The 14,472-nt window shown below is 44.3% G+C and overlaps 3 protein-coding genes across 6 annotated transcripts; all 3 read right to left on the reverse strand.

Moving 5' to 3' along the window:
- Positions 1 to 199: 199 nt before the first annotated feature.
- Positions 200 to 4,058, reverse strand: srsf1a (serine and arginine rich splicing factor 1a). Of its 4 annotated transcripts, none has more exons than XR_012928208.1 (5): positions 3,840 to 4,058; positions 3,073 to 3,254; positions 1,974 to 2,146; positions 1,061 to 1,172; positions 200 to 630 (listed from the first exon to the last, which is right to left on the reverse strand). XR_012928208.1 is itself a non-coding variant. In XM_076036331.1 (4 exons), exons 1-4 carry the CDS (start codon positions 4,025 to 4,027, stop codon positions 1,152 to 1,154), a joined length of 564 nt encoding a protein of 187 aa, XP_075892446.1. In that variant the 5' UTR covers positions 4,028 to 4,058; the 3' UTR covers positions 200 to 1,151. The 4 variants fall into 4 exon arrangements, 2 of the variants coding, with proteins under 2 accessions (XP_075892446.1, XP_075892445.1); XR_012928207.1 differs by having other exon boundaries at positions 1,061 to 1,803; XM_076036331.1 differs by having other exon boundaries at positions 200 to 1,172.
- A 995-nt stretch (positions 4,059 to 5,053) lies between these two features.
- On the reverse strand, positions 5,054 to 8,424 carry LOC142895355 (fructose-bisphosphate aldolase C-A-like). The gene is made up of 9 exons (XM_076036328.1): positions 7,754 to 8,424; positions 7,267 to 7,418; positions 6,956 to 7,167; positions 6,807 to 6,861; positions 6,543 to 6,703; positions 6,384 to 6,467; positions 5,813 to 5,987; positions 5,540 to 5,739; positions 5,054 to 5,470 (listed from the first exon to the last, which is right to left on the reverse strand). Exons 2-9 carry the CDS (start codon positions 7,376 to 7,378, stop codon positions 5,378 to 5,380), a joined length of 1,092 nt encoding a protein of 363 aa, XP_075892443.1. The 5' UTR covers positions 7,379 to 7,418; positions 7,754 to 8,424; the 3' UTR covers positions 5,054 to 5,377.
- Positions 8,425 to 9,634: 1,210 nt separating this feature from the next.
- LOC142895358 (ribosomal protein S6 kinase-related protein-like) lies at positions 9,635 to 14,394 on the reverse strand. The gene is made up of 12 exons (XM_076036333.1): positions 14,256 to 14,394; positions 13,304 to 13,534; positions 13,128 to 13,211; positions 12,975 to 13,043; positions 12,436 to 12,505; positions 11,984 to 12,091; positions 11,188 to 11,228; positions 11,082 to 11,109; positions 10,900 to 10,989; positions 10,479 to 10,567; positions 10,277 to 10,387; positions 9,635 to 10,191 (listed from the first exon to the last, which is right to left on the reverse strand). Exons 1-12 carry the CDS (start codon positions 14,283 to 14,285, stop codon positions 9,922 to 9,924), a joined length of 1,221 nt encoding a protein of 406 aa, XP_075892448.1. The 5' UTR covers positions 14,286 to 14,394; the 3' UTR covers positions 9,635 to 9,921.
- Between the last annotated feature and the right edge of the window lie 78 nt (positions 14,395 to 14,472).

Genomic DNA, 14,472 nt, shown 5'->3' on the forward strand with positions numbered 1-14,472 from the left:
TATGATTTACAGTATTGAGAATTCCCCAACCTGCTGCTTCAGCGAACGTTAAATATTTGGAACAATGCAACGGCTTCAGCCATGTCTTTTTTTTCTTTTTTTTTTTTTAACTTGACTTACTTTCTACAGTTGCGGGAAGTTGGAAGGCACGTAATCAGTTGGTCCGAGGACGTTCAGATAAACAACACATAGGCAGTGGTCCGTTTGAAACTGTTTTATTGAAAATGCTAAGAGAGAAAAAGAAAGATTAAGCAAAGTAAGACATACAAACTACTCCCAAATGAACATCTCACCCAACCACCCCAAATTTAAATTCCCTCATACCAGGCATCTACGATTCCATCCTTTGATCCAACTTCCTGGTCCTCAGTTTCCTTTTTCTTGTAAAATAAAGTCATAAAAACTGAAAAACATTTAATAGGCATGTGTAGGGTCTAATAGAAAAAAAAAAAAAAAAAAAAAAAAAAAGTTGCTCCGGGACTTCCGTTAATTTGTTCTCAATTCAACTCATTTGAATCCTGGAAAACTGATCCCGTTCCGAGCATCCATCCTTGCCTATCCCTTTCCTAATCGATCCACTCATCCAGCTCCTCGGATTGGGATCCACTGAGCCACTCCTCCAATCAAAACCTTGAAATACCAGGAAGAAAATCAGAGGCAAACTGTTAGAATAGAATGTCAAGATTTTTGGGCCTAATTTTTCTTTTCTTTTCCACTTTGAGCATGTCAGATCAAGGAAAAAAAATGCCTTTGAGCTTACAAAAAAAAACAAAAAACAAAACCCTCGCTTCCTGAAGTTACATTTTCACTGATGAGAACATTTACGTTAAAAAGGTGGGAAGTTCTGAAGCAAAGCGGTGATTCAGAGGATTGCTTTTACATTTGACAGCATAAAGTTACACTTGCATCACAACACTTAATCTAGGACTGATTCTGTCACAAGCCAGGGTAGCGTGTTAAAAATAGTGTATAACAAGGTACAGCACAGATGGCTCTGCTTAATGACATGCATGCTATGGAAACCTATTAAAGCGATCAATTTATGGAATATGAAGCATACCATTGCCTCGACCTGTTTGCTCCTCAATTAGATGTCCTATCCTGACCATACAAATGAAATGTGCTCCACAATGGTTTTATTCCAAATCACTTTAATCCTTCTCTTCAGATGTCTAAAGGAAGACACAAGGGTAAAATACAGTTAAGCACTGGGCTCCCCATCCACACGTGTCCAATGAGAAGCTATTTCTTAAAAAAATAAAGACAAAACTCATTTTTTCCAGACTTGCAAAAACATTGAGTGCAGGTTTACAACTCAACATTTTTGAAGATCGACACAGCACAATTTCTACTGTTGCAAAAACAGACAAAGAGAAGGGAAGAGAAAAGGGGCGAAGAGGGGGAAGGAAGGGGAGGGGTGGGACACATCTACATACCAAGATCATCCACAAGGACATCTGGACATGAAATGCAAAAATAAAAATAAAAAATAGAAATAAAAAAAATAAAACAAAAAGATCAACTGGCGACATTAGGAGAAACTTAGAAGCGGTAAAAACAGGAAGGTATACATCAAAAGGGCCAAGACATCCATGGCAGAAAGGTTTAGGAACGGGAGCGAGAGCGGCTGTGGCGAGGGGAGTAGCGGGGCGTTCCTCTGCCGCGGCCACGGGAATTGCTGCGGCTGCGGCTGGCGCTGCGACTGCGGCTCCGGCTCCTGCTGCCACGGCTTCTGGAGCGGGATCTTCCGTAACTCGGGCTGCGGGGACCGTCTAATTTCACACGAATGTAAGCGGTCTCTCCCTGGCGGACACAAGAGAACTTGACATTGAAAAGACGACACTCCTTGCCGGGGCAGAAAGACCGTGGCCGAGAGAGCCAGGTGTGCTTCAAGCATGCATCTCTTCCTGCGGTACTCACCTAGACACAGCAAAGAAAACACAATCCATGACAAACCAAACCAGTCTACATACCTCGTGGGAGCGGAATTTGGTGTTGTCCAGCTTTCGAACAGCATAGGTCATGTCTTCTTTGCGCACAAATTCTACAACACCGGTTCCATCTCTGAAAACGTCGGCGTAGCAGACGTCCCCTGCCTCGCGCATGTGGTCCTTCAGGTCCTGCCAGCTGCCACTCTGGGGAAGTCCTGCAACACAGACAGCGTGTGTCCATGCTTGTTCAGAGTCTTTAATGAACGCTGGCAGTGGAATATTAGTTTTCCCAAGTTTGGTTTTGCGATGCAACTTTCAAAACGCACAACAAAGAAATATAAACCATGGGGGGGGAGGGGGGGTTCCCTGTTGTGGAAATCAGACAGCACTTCACGATGAATGACAAGTAAACACAATTTTTATGTAGTACCAGGCAGACATGCCACCTCCTTGGCTTGTTTAAAATATTCATGAGGCAGAGTTGCATATGTGAGGTAGATTATGAGGATTTGCCATTGAATTTTTTGAAAGACTCTACACCATAGGTGTCAAACTCTGGCCCGTGAGCCAAATTTGGCCCATAAGGCAATATTACAAAATCATGACTGGAGCCGACCCGCCAGTATTATACAGTATTTGGACTTCTAATACTACAAATCCTAGAATGATCTACTGGTATTTTGGGGTGTCAATTTTTTTTTTTTTTTAATTGAAACGCAATTCTGCATGTGTGCAGTATAACGTAATGGATCGTATGGTATTAAGCTTTGCTTGTTCCATACTTGGGTTGAAGCAAAACTCCTCTGGGTCCACATAAAGTTTCACCGTTATATCTGGAGGAAGACCTTTTTTTTTTTTTTTTTTAATTTTAATATCAATATTGACCCACAACTTTGTCCAAGTTTTAAATTTCGGCGCCACTGTGCATTTCAGTTTGACACCCCCGTTTTACACTTACCAACATTAAGTTTGTATAAAAGCTGTGAAACAATAATCCAGTCTGGAGTTCATAAACAGCAAACCAGTCAACTTTTTTTTCTCTTTAAATGACTTTGCAACTCAAAAGAAGAGGCTGAACTCCCGCCACTAAATAAATAAACCCAGCCTGTTTGTTTGATGGTTGGCTAATTGTCATGCTCACCCGACACAATGACCCTATACTCTGAGCGTCTGGATGGAGGCCCGTATCTGCCCCGGGGCGCCCCGCCGATCCCCCCGCTGAAGCTGCCTCTCGAGCCGCGGCCGCTGCGGGGAAACTCCACTCGCAGCCGGTAGCCGTCGTAGTCGTAGCCGTCGCGCCCATACACCGCGTCATCGGCGTCCCTGTTAGAAAGTAACACACGCACACAGTGAGCATTGCGAGGGCGGTGGGAGTGGGCGGGGGAGGACCACGGTAGTAACCATGCAGTGGAAATGTGTTTGGGACGCAGGTCAGCCATGTTAGCAGCTAGCGGCTAGCTTGCTGCGAGTTCGCCTGCTAATCCGTCTCGCACACGACGTGTAACGGTGCTGCGCGCCACTTTGGTGGGGGCATAAGTGAAACGCAACATTCGAGAAGACGGTTCATTCGAGTTAAGTTTTGAAAATAAATGACAAAAGATTAACTCCTAAACAGCACCAAAAGCCCTCAAAACAGTGCAGAGAGTGGCTCCACAAATGTATGGACCCTGGGAAGACGGCGTGCAGCCAACCAAACAATTAGGCGCGTTGCTAACCAAACATTGCAGGAGCAGCACGTTTGTCTTCGACTGAGCACCGAACACAAAGTCAGTAAAATAATGCATGCAAGTTTGGCAGCGGTGCTTAATAGTGCATTGTATCCAGGAACTAGTCCAAGCCCGCCACGGCTGTTGAGGGACAGCGCGAGTTTAGCCTCAACGTGAGGCCCCAACGTGAGCAGCTTCTTACCGAGGGTCTTCGAATTCGATGAAGGCGAACGGGGGCCCTCCTCTCCTGTTCTTCAAGTCGATATCCCGAATCGTACCATATTTGTAAAATACGTCCTCGACGTCCTTTGTGCGAATATCAGGCGGCAGATTTCCAACGTAAATCCTGCAATCGTTGTTCCCAGCAGGCCCTCGCACGACACCCGACATGGCTGCTAACCACTGGCTCTCTCCTTGTAACGGCTCTTTTATTGCGTGCAGCAGGCGGCGTCCGGTTGGTTGAAGCGGCGCCGCGGTGGGAGTCCTGTCGCTTGAAGGCGATGAGTCGGAATGCACAGCGGAGGAGAATTCGCGCGACTTCACGCTCCACTCCGGAGGATATTGGCTGGGTGCACAATGCCCTCGACCCCCTTTTCTTCAGGAAAGGCGCTCCTCCAGCGCAGTGGTCGGGGAGTAGAGGAAACACTACGAGCACAGCAGACTCCTCCGCTCCAGAAAATAGTCCGCAGTGGCCCCAGTTTACCCTCATGCACCCCCACCCCTTTTGCAAATGAGATAAAGTCATAATTGAAACGAGGACAAAAGAACTGTATAATTGGTTTTAGTCACTTTTTCTTTATGCAGGAAATATCTTTGTCATTGAGCCTTAGTTGATGCTGGCCAATAAAATGGCCTGTTACTTTATTTTTTATTCTTTGAGCACTTCTCAAAGAGGAACTATATCTATTTATGTTCTCTCATTCGGGTATTTGATCTGATTATTTTCTGCTTTTGTTTTGTTCATCTCAACATTGTTCAGAGCCATCAGCACGATGACTGTTCCCGAATCATTGAGGTTAGTATTTTCTAATATTATGAAACAAAAGAAATGTCCACACAGTTTTAACTAGAATACTATTTTATTGTTCAAGTACTTATTTTCAACTATACTTATAGAATATGGCAGAGGACCTGTCAGAATGACCACACATAATACCACGTAATGTTAAATGTTTTTTGTTGACTGTACTTTCCTCCCACTGACTGCAGACACACAATTGTCCTGGACTAAATATGGTGAGTTGTTTCTATTAGTGTATGGCTTTAAACACAACTATGTAGGCTACCAAAAGGTCACAAATATGATCATTCACAGGTACGCTTCAAAAGAGCTGCTGCATATAATTGAAGTATATTCTGAATTTAGAGTTTTAAATTGGTCTTACTGTGTACATGAACTGATCCACAGCCCCAGAATCAAGATGGTAGCGTAGTTTTATGTATCAGTGGAAATACAGAGTCTCAAGCTTTAATCATGCACCTGTCAGAAAAGCGCATTTGTACAACCACATTCTCAACCACATTTAAAACTTTTGTGTTCCTCTCAGTGGATACATTTCTAAATGGCCAAAGCTTTTCCTGATTGTCATCATGTGTCAAGGAAGGAAAATGTACTTCTTCTCATGCAATATTACAATGACTGTCAGTGTCCTGGTCTAATGTAACTAAGTAACATTTTACCCTCGTTATAGTTAATGAAATAAACCCAATTAAAACTGAAATGCGGCTCCTCAGTCGGGTTCAGTATGCATGGCAGGAGCCGTAGCTGCGGGAGCCAATGTCGCCGTAGCTGTCGCCACTGGGGTACCTCCCCTGACATGCCAGACTGTTGGCCTGCAAACAGACAACACGCTTTAACACTGGTCGCAAAGGGTCAGATTATTGTCGGGCGGGCCGACGTACCTCGGCTCTTTTGACAAACTGCTCAGTTGCATTTTTCTCATTCTCCTTGTGGCCCCTCCAGGCTCTGAGCGCCGACGCCTGCAGGGCTCGGCCGAAGGAGAAAGTGAGGATCCAGGGTTTGGCCAGAGGGCAGTTGTTAATGGCGTTCAGGTGGACTGACGCCTCCTCTTCACTCTGACCGCCTGAGAGAAAAGCTATCCCTGCGCGGAACAGGAAAACATTTTTGTGGATACAAGCTCCGTGTATGTCAGTGAAAGGCCTTTCTGGGCTCACCTGTGACGGCCAGGGGAACCGTGCGGCGCAAGGCAGTGATGCTCGCCATGGCCACCTCCTCCGGGCTGTACTTGGTGGGACAGCTGTGTCCGGCAGTGACCATGTTGGGTTTGAGTAGTGTCCCCTCCAGGTAGACGTGGTGGTCAGACATGGCTTTGTACACTGCCGCGAGGACCTGCGAGACCAAAGGCGGTTCTGTGCAACCAGGGTTTTCTCCAGCTCTTTCTGAATACCAAGAAACTTTAAGCAACTCTACAGTGTTTCCAGTTTCAGGTCGTGGTATTCAGCTTCATTTCAGCTATGACAAAAGCAGAAGGCGAGAGCAACGAACTGCGCTTGAAAACCTCTTAAGAAGAGCGAGAAGGAATGATTGCTCCCAGTGAAATTAAACCGTTATGTCAGGACGGATGACTTTTTCTTTTCTTTTTTTCCCCCATACAACGGAAAACAAAGAACTGCATTTATGAATTTTCTTCATGAAAAAGACAAGGCACAAAATTTTGGTCAAAGAAAGCTATCAGTCAGCCTCTGGTGTTCCATGGAGGACATAAAAAATGAAGGTAAAACCCACCTTCTCTGTGATGTACTGGCTGCGTTTCAGGTCATGATCTCCATCAGGCAAGATCTCCGGCTCTATGATGGGAACAATGCCATGCTAGGCCAAGGAAAGCAGACATGGTCAGGGCAACGCAAACATGAGGCGTGAAGAGACTCTGCTACAGGTTCTAACCTGCTGGCAGATGCTGCAGTAGCGCGCAAGAACGTTGGCATTCTCCGTGATGGCCAGCTTGGACGGGTTGGTGTCGCTGACTTTGAGCACGCAGCGCCACTTTGCAAAGCTGGCTCCGTCCTTCTTGTACTGGGCGCAGCGTTCCGATAATCCATCCAGGCCTGTGGAGGAAGGTTTTGAAAAACAATTTTAAAAAAAACCCAAACATAAATGAATAAGTAACAGTATTAACCATTTTGGCGATTGGCTAAGACAGAGCCTGACCCTGGGTGGTGGTCTCTCCAGCAGTTCCTGCCAGGGGCACGACACCCTTGTCAACCTGAGGAAGCGCCAAAAGTGTCAGAATCAACTCCAACATTCCAGGAGGTGATAATGTGAAGACACTTGGAGGTGCACAGTATCAGGCACGGCACCTTGACGCCGATCAGGATGCCCCTGTCCCTGATCATTTTGACAAAGGACACGCCGCTGTCCGCGTGTTGGTACAGCGTCTCGTGGAAGAAGATGACGCCTCCGAGGCAGCTGTTGATGCGGTCGTCCGCGCTGAAGAGAATCTGCCGGAACTGTCGGCGGTTCTCCTCCGAGTTGTCCACCCCGACCTGGGCCAGACGCTTCCCCATGCTGCCTGCGAGGGGGACGTGAGCAACGCAGTAGTGATTGTCCTCACCGTGTACCTTATTATGGACTGTGGGTGCAGGCGTACTGCAGAGAGAAGGTGACTGACCCACAGACTCGTCCGCAGCCAGGATGCCCTTCCCTGGAGAAACGATACGCAGGGCAGTCTCATGTAGATCCCTCTTCTGCACCTCGGACAGCGCCGGGAGCTGGTGCGTCATCCTGATTGGCTTAGTGTCAGCTGCTGGAATATTCAAAAGCCTAAAAAGATTATTGGGTTTACTGAAGCGCTTCAAAGCAAATGCCTCCTGCGCTCAAGCCAAGTAAAACTTTTGGTTTATTAAGGAAATGGAAAATTGAGAAAATGAGGAGAAAAGAGAAGCCCAGAGGTAAATTTAACGCTTGAAAGTCACAATAGACAGCAGATATAAAAGGGGGGGAAAAAAAATAAAAATAAAGGTCCGGACATAAAGGTAAAACATAAAGGTTAGCTAATTCAGAGACTTTTTGAAGCTGCTGAATATATTTTTATACATAGCTGAATGTATGGGAGCCGAGTCTAGAAAGTGGAGAAGCTCCGTTAAGGTTCCTCCTACCTGGGCGATGAAGTGAATTCCAACGTGTCTCCTCCACAGATGAGATGAACACTGACAGACCCTCCCCTTCAGCTCCAGTTTGTATCCTGCACAAGTGTGTCACACATCACAAGTTCACACCCCTGGGCGGTGCGTGCACACCCACCTGTGTCCCAAATAAATTAGAGGAAATATTTTTTTAACAAATTATCCCTCAATTTAAATTATAGGTTTTTCTTTGCATGAAGGTGTTTGATTTAATCATGACGTGCTCTCAGTTTGGCATTCCTCCAGGTCTATCCACATAAACAAGGGTCTCTGAACTTGCAGAACTGGTGGAGATTAGATGTTCACTGCCAGTTATTCATCAGTAAGACTTACATATGTATATTTTTGACTGACCACAGAGACTAAAAACGAATTAATGTATTCTGCCAGCACCCTCAAATCCGCTGTGACCTAATTCAAACCTATAACCATGTCCCCACTGCGACACTATTTTTATTTTAATTAGCAAAAGTGTGCCCTGAGGAGCGTTTGGAGTCTCCTGATAATTTGGTCTTCAATGAATTCCTTTGGCCTTTCAGTCCCAGTGCAATTCATGCACTCGGTGGCTTCGTTTTGTGAGCCTTAGCCTTAATCTTGTCGTCCCCATAGACTGCAGAAAGTCGACTTATTTGCCCCCCCAAAGTACTTCATTTCAGTGTTCTGATTCTTTTTTGTTCAAAGATATAATTTTATTTTGAAAACCTTTGATGAAAAAATAAATTGAAGAAGCCATTTCAATTCATATGGATCAAATAGTTTTTACTAAGATGACAAAAGACAAGACATGCCATACTTGGTATTATAAACCATTCTATTATATATATATATATATATAAAAAAAAAAATCTAAATCAGAATTTCTCTTCGGTTGGAATTATTTACATGCTTCACCCAATGCAAATGAACACACAAAAATCTCATCAAGCTAACTTTGACTTACTAACTTGCTCTTTATTGCAGCGATCAAATCCCATATAATGCAAAATGTAATGTTTTCCAACACTAACACAAGTCACTAGCCTGTCACAGTCATTAGCTTTTATGAACAGTACAACACAGCACGAGTTTCAGCAGCCAGTGAACACCAAGCTCTTGCTGCTCTTCACTACAGGGCAAGAGCTCCTGGGTCATTGATTATGTAACGCTGCTTCAAGATGGACAAAAAAAAATGAACGAGACCTTTAATGCTTGTCCAGAAGGTTCATTTTCATAAACCACACCCACCTATGATGACTTAAAGCCGCAGTATGAACCATGTGACCAGGGTTTGTGTCTCCTTTGAGAGGTTAGAACTGGTTAAAGGGCTCACCTGCACTTTGGGAGACTCCCCTCGCCACTATTGTGGGTCAGTGTGCCTCAGCAAGCAGATGTGGGTCAGTGGACTGCCTGCCACTGTAGAACCACAACACAGACATGGTGGACCTGTCTAAGACAAGGGCCTGAGAGGGAAGTGAATGTCAGGAGGCAGCGTGAGGAGGAGCCCCGTTCCCTCCCATTCGGGAGGGAAGAGACACGAGGCTCCAACAAGTACAGCAATTATACATGACTCCCTCCTCTGGGACAATATTTTTTTCTTGATACCTAATTAAAAATATGTAATGATACTTTATCTGGGCCTCAATGTTCCAGCTCATTAAGGCTTGTCCTCCACGAGGCAGCTCATGAGCCGCCTCTCTAAATAGTTTGACCCATGGATGAAAAGTTGGCCATAATGTGTAAAACTATAAATATTTTATGATGACTTGGGACAAAATATGCAAAATAAACATCAGTGGCACTGGTTTAAATACGCTTGGAATTTGCCACAACTCTGCACATGCAGGTCCGGAAAACTATTGGACGAAGAGACTTTCTTGTCAGCTGAATTGATTTAAGGAAGGAAAAAACATAAAAAAATATATATTTTAATATTTTTTTTAAATTAAGAAAATTGTTCCAAATATTGTTTGTTCTCTCTTGCATTGCATATAATCTTAAAAACAACCATATGTGTGTTTTCATATGGAATTTATAGACAATAATACCTTATAGAACTACAAAAAAAACCTAGATAGTTTTTTTTCCCCCACTGACAGACACTGTGGTCAACACTTTACATGTTTAGAAAACATCTAAATTGGGGATTCACCACAGAAGAACGTTCATTCCAAAGTTCTTTTGTCGCTCGGCTTCATGCCGCTCAGAGCAGAAACGAGATGACTCTGAGGAGACTGAAGGATTCCAACACAGTCAAAGTTCTCAAAGCCTCTCTCGGCGGTGGCCGTCCAATCGGGGTGAGTCCTGAGCTTGAGGATGACGTCGACGGGTTCCTTCTGAAGGATGAGGGGGTCAAAGGAAGAGCAGCGGAAGAGGGGCTGCATCTTGAAACGCTCCAGGTCCCGGAGCCGAGTTTCCGGGTTTTTGCACAAGAGCTGCACCGACCAGGAAGAGTCAGAGTGAATACATGCAGAAGTTTACAGGAGTTACATTCCATGGAAGGTAAAGACGTTAAATGACCTCAGTGAGCAGGAGGGTGAGAGCAGAGCTGAGGGTCCTGGGCAGGTCATAAGGAAAATCTCTGACCTTGTCCAACATGGAGTTGTGGTCCAACTCTGCAGGAATTGGAAACTGAAAAAAAAAAAAGACAAATACACAAAGATCAATGACCGACGCAAAATCACGTCACAACCTGATAAAGTTCAGGCCGACGCGTCGTCACCTTTCCCGTCACCAGTGAGAGGAGGGTTATGCCGAGGGACCACCAGTCTGCTGCGTGATTGTACGGACCTCCGCTCAGGACTTCAGGAGCTAAATAAATCCAAAATGAATGAATGAAATGAATATTTTTGCAATTAATCGTTTTTTTTCAAAACAAAAGTCAGGAGGTCACAGGTGCGTCTCCTTCACAACCGGGAGAATAAATCACAGTAGGAATCCTGATGATGCTCGACTTAATTCTTGAATATAACAATAAGAAAGACTAGTCTGTGTTTTACTATTGTCTGTGTTTGTAGCTACATTTCGCATAGGCTTAATTTCAAAGACAGTCCAAGCTTTTTAAGAGACACAGTGATGTGAGGATGAATGACAGTGCGACATGGAACATACTCAGCTCATGGTAAAACAGAGGCGCTCCTCACCCATGTACTGGATCGTCCCACATATGGTGAACGCTCTCCCTCCTCGCCGCAGCCGACGCGAGAGCCCAAAGTCCGACAGAAGAAGGTGACCTGAATCAAAAGAGACGCATCAAAAAGTCCTGAAGTTAATTTATGTCATCTGAGCGCAGATGTTTTAAGTAAAAAAAATTAAGGTTTTGTACCTCGATCGCTCAATAGGATATTCTCCAGCTGGAAATCAGAGGTGAAGACGTGTCAGGAGGCTCTTGTTAAAACTCATGCACTTGAATTATTTGATTTCGAACCTGCCTTCACGTCTCTGTGTACGATGCCCAGCTCATGAAGGTATCCTGCCAAGAAAAGTAAGATGCAACATAAATACAATATAAAGCAGGCATGGGCAAACTATGGCCTGGGGGCCATGTGCGGCCTGTTAATATTTTTAATCTGGCCTGCCGAATTTGAAGAAATTATATTATGAGTAAGTAAGTCATAAAATGGCTGTATTTCATCAATTCTTTCTGTGTTTTAAGAGTCATTTCAGTTAAGAGATAAATACAGTGGGCCTTCATAGACAGATATTTTGTCGTAACTTTGCTTTTGTTCATTTTCAATTAACATTAAAGCACGTTTTCTACATATCTTATGATACTTTTTTTTTTGTTGAGGTAGTTCACCATAATACTCCATTCCTGTGCTCCTGCTCGAGCCCCATCTGTCACATTTTAGCACCCACTGTGGCACCACCAGTCAAAAAAATATTCCCACCCCCGATAAAGAGTCAAAGTTCTGAATTCTGTGCATTTATAGATAAAATGGGCCAATCCAGTCTATCAGGATTATTTCAATTCTCTGCAGGACCTGAAATTGATTATTCCAAAGGTCCCATAGTAACCATTTACGGCAAGATTCTTACTTTATAAACACAGTATGCAACAGTGGTGGAGTTGTCCTTTCTATGTTCCTCCTGTCTCATTGTCACTGGTTTGAGATTCACGCTCTTTCAAATGCAAAACCTACAAGTAGCTTTTTCCTTAAAATATTTTTTTCAGGTAAAGTTGCATTGTATCACTTAGTATTGCCAGTATACTCAGTATATACAAACCCAGTGCACAGCCGAGCTCTGCAGCAAAGAGCCGGACCTCCCTCTCCTCAAACTGACCCTTCAGCATCCAGTGGGTGTGCAAGTCTCCGAAGCTGCAGTAGTTGGACACTGCAGGAAAGGAGAGCGCACATAATAACTCCAGGAGAAATTCCAGATTTCTGGGCCATGCCACTGATATCTGTGGAAAGTTGTTCTGAAAGCAAACGGGGGGGGGGGGAGAAACTGATACGCTCATCGGGTCTCTGGGGAAACAGACAGAAGGAGGAGTAAATAACACAAGAACATGAGAACATGCAAACGGCAGGCGCACTGAGCTCCACCCAGCACCCTGAATAGACGGCGGTGAGCCTCTCCTTGGATCTCGGACGTTGGGAAGGAGCATGCGTGAAGGGGGGAAGACGGAGGAGACGAGGAGGTTGGTATCGGTCAGCTGTTTACGCTCACGGACTCACTAATGACGAGATGATGCTGCGTCTGCCAGCAGTCCTGCAGACTGAGGATGAACGGGTGTTTGACCTGCCGCTGTCAGAAAGGCACGCACGCACGCACGCACGCATACAGACACACAGACACACACTGACAATGAATGAAGAGAGATGGACAAGCAAACCTGGTGCCCTGTTACAGAATGAGGCTGTTGCACCAGGACAGTACATACAAACTCTACCTTACTACTATCACTACTTGTAGTACTACATGCTTACAATACAGAGTCCTTCAAAACATCTGCTCACCAAGACAGATGTGCCGCTGAACAGGTCAGATATTGATGCACAAATTCCAATCTTTTTCATTTGCATTCAAATGACAGCACTTTTTTTTTTTGTTACTTTCCTCAATACACCTGCATGAAGTCTACAATACGTCTTCTAGCTTGATTTGAATGTTTAGCACTGATTTTGGAATCACTTTTGATCTTCAGAAACTCGAAATGTGTACTTCCACCTTGTATTTCCATCATAGTGCGGCTGACAGTGGTGCATTGTAATACCTGGATGATGACTTCTTCTCTCAGCTGCTCCACTGCTTCCTGCTTCACCACCTTCAACTTCGGTAGAACCTGAAAGCAGCAATGAAATACATGATCACAAAGTTTTATAAATTAAAAAAAATATACACGTTTCTTGCATTGTTGACCACTAACCTTAACAGCAAAGACCTTGTCGTTGAAATTGTCCTTCACCTTCATGATGGGTCCATATGAGCCTTTCGCAATGAAGCCGAGGACCTGAGAGCACAAGAGCGAAGCAATCCCAGTGTTTCCGCTACTCCAGCTTCAAAGTTCTCACTTAACAGACTTCTGTTTTGCGTCAACATTACCTGAAAATGATCTTGTTCCGGAGACTGACACTGTGGGAACTCAGGCATGAAGACAGAGACTGAAGCTCCGTCTGCGCCCGACTCCTCAGCTGTCTCAGGGTAGCGGGGTCTGCGCTCAGCTCCTCCAGACCCACAACATGCAGACGACTGAGTGGGTCTCTGGGCCAAAGAGACCCCCGTGTCAGAGTGGCGCCCATGACTGAGCCGACGACGCTCACCTGCCGCCTGCCGCTTCATTGTGAACAACAATCATCCTTTAATGCTCAGGAGTGAAAAATATTTGATGAAACTGACAAAATACAACAAATTAGATGGAACAACTACGACGACAACAACAACAACAACAACTCTTACAAGTTTTGCCTCAGTTAATTCGATTATTTTCTTTTCGATGTTAAATAGTAAACTCCGACTGTATGATTTAATCTTCAAATTATGCAGGCATAAGTAGCCACAATGATAATACTTTACAGAATAAAGCTGATGAAATGTCGACACTATCTATAAAAAAAACAACAAGACACCACTACCTCAAATTTACAGAACTATATCAATTATTCTTTCTACATTTAACAAATAATGACTTACTAGTACTGGGCAGTGTGTTTAAAAAATGTTTAAAGATGAGCAAATATTATACTACTACACAAATGACCACACCATTATCTGAGCTATTTCTATCAGCTCCCGAGGAAGGTCATTGGATATTTTCCATCCAATCAATAGCTCTATTTTTGACCAGTCCAATCATCCTGTGCCTGCTTTATTGAAACAAGCTAAAATCTGAACCAAATCTACAGCACACAGACTCATTTAAACAGTCACTTGTCAGTGTATATATATATATAAAATAAATCTTACTCTACTACTACTAAAATTTGTGATTAGATAAAAATAAATAAATTAAAAAAGAATTCATTATCAGAGTGTAAAAACTGCTGGTCAGACTTACCTTGCTTTTCCTGCTGATCTCGCTGCCCATGCGTGAACCGCAGCATTTTTTCCCAAACAGAGGAATGAATGCAATAAATTCTGCGCCTACTCCCTCAGCAGTCAGCACGTGTGCGTGCCTGTGTATCTGTGTTTGGGGTGTGAGGGGGCGAGAGAGAGCGCAGGGAAGAGCTCCATTCCGCTCCAGTTGGAGCTGTCACATTAACGATCGATCATCC

Source organism: Nelusetta ayraudi, unplaced genomic scaffold (genome assembly GCF_046127955.1).
Source record: "Nelusetta ayraudi isolate G7.1 ecotype Tasmania unplaced genomic scaffold, CSIRO-AGI_Nayr_v1 ptg000048l, whole genome shotgun sequence".
NCBI lineage: Eukaryota > Metazoa > Chordata > Actinopteri > Tetraodontiformes > Monacanthidae > Nelusetta > Nelusetta ayraudi.

Bases quoted from the DNA above. Each gene is read 5' to 3' on its own strand.
- srsf1a (XM_076036330.1), bottom strand. From the start codon at position 4,027: ATGTCGGGTGTCGTGCGAGGGCCTGCTGGGAACAACGATTGCAGGATT. The intron at 3,255-3,839 runs GTAAGAAGCTGC...ACTTTCTAACAG, and splicing joins ATCGAATTCGAAGACCCTCG to GGACGCCGATGACGCGGTGT. The intron at 1,804-1,973 runs GTATGTAGACTG...TGTGTCCGCCAG, and splicing joins CCAAATTCCGCTCCCACGAG to GGAGAGACCGCTTACATTCG.
- LOC142895355 (XM_076036328.1), bottom strand. From the start codon at position 7,378: ATGACGCACCAGCTCCCGGCGCTGTCCGAGGTGCAGAAGAGGGATCTA. The intron at 6,862-6,955 runs GTGCCGTGCCTG...GCGCTTCCTCAG, and splicing joins GCATCCTGATCGGCGTCAAG to GTTGACAAGGGTGTCGTGCC. The intron at 6,468-6,542 runs GTTAGAACCTGT...TCCTTGGCCTAG, and splicing joins ACTGCAGCATCTGCCAGCAG to CATGGCATTGTTCCCATCAT.
- LOC142895358 (XM_076036333.1), bottom strand. From the start codon at position 14,285: ATGGGCAGCGAGATCAGCAGGAAAAGCAAG. The intron at 12,506-12,974 runs GTATTACAATGC...CCTTTCTGACAG, and splicing joins GAGAAGAAGTCATCATCCAG to CGGCAGGTCAAACACCCGTT. The intron at 10,990-11,081 runs GTACAAAACCTT...CTTTTGATTCAG, and splicing joins TATCCTATTGAGCGATCGAG to GTCACCTTCTTCTGTCGGAC.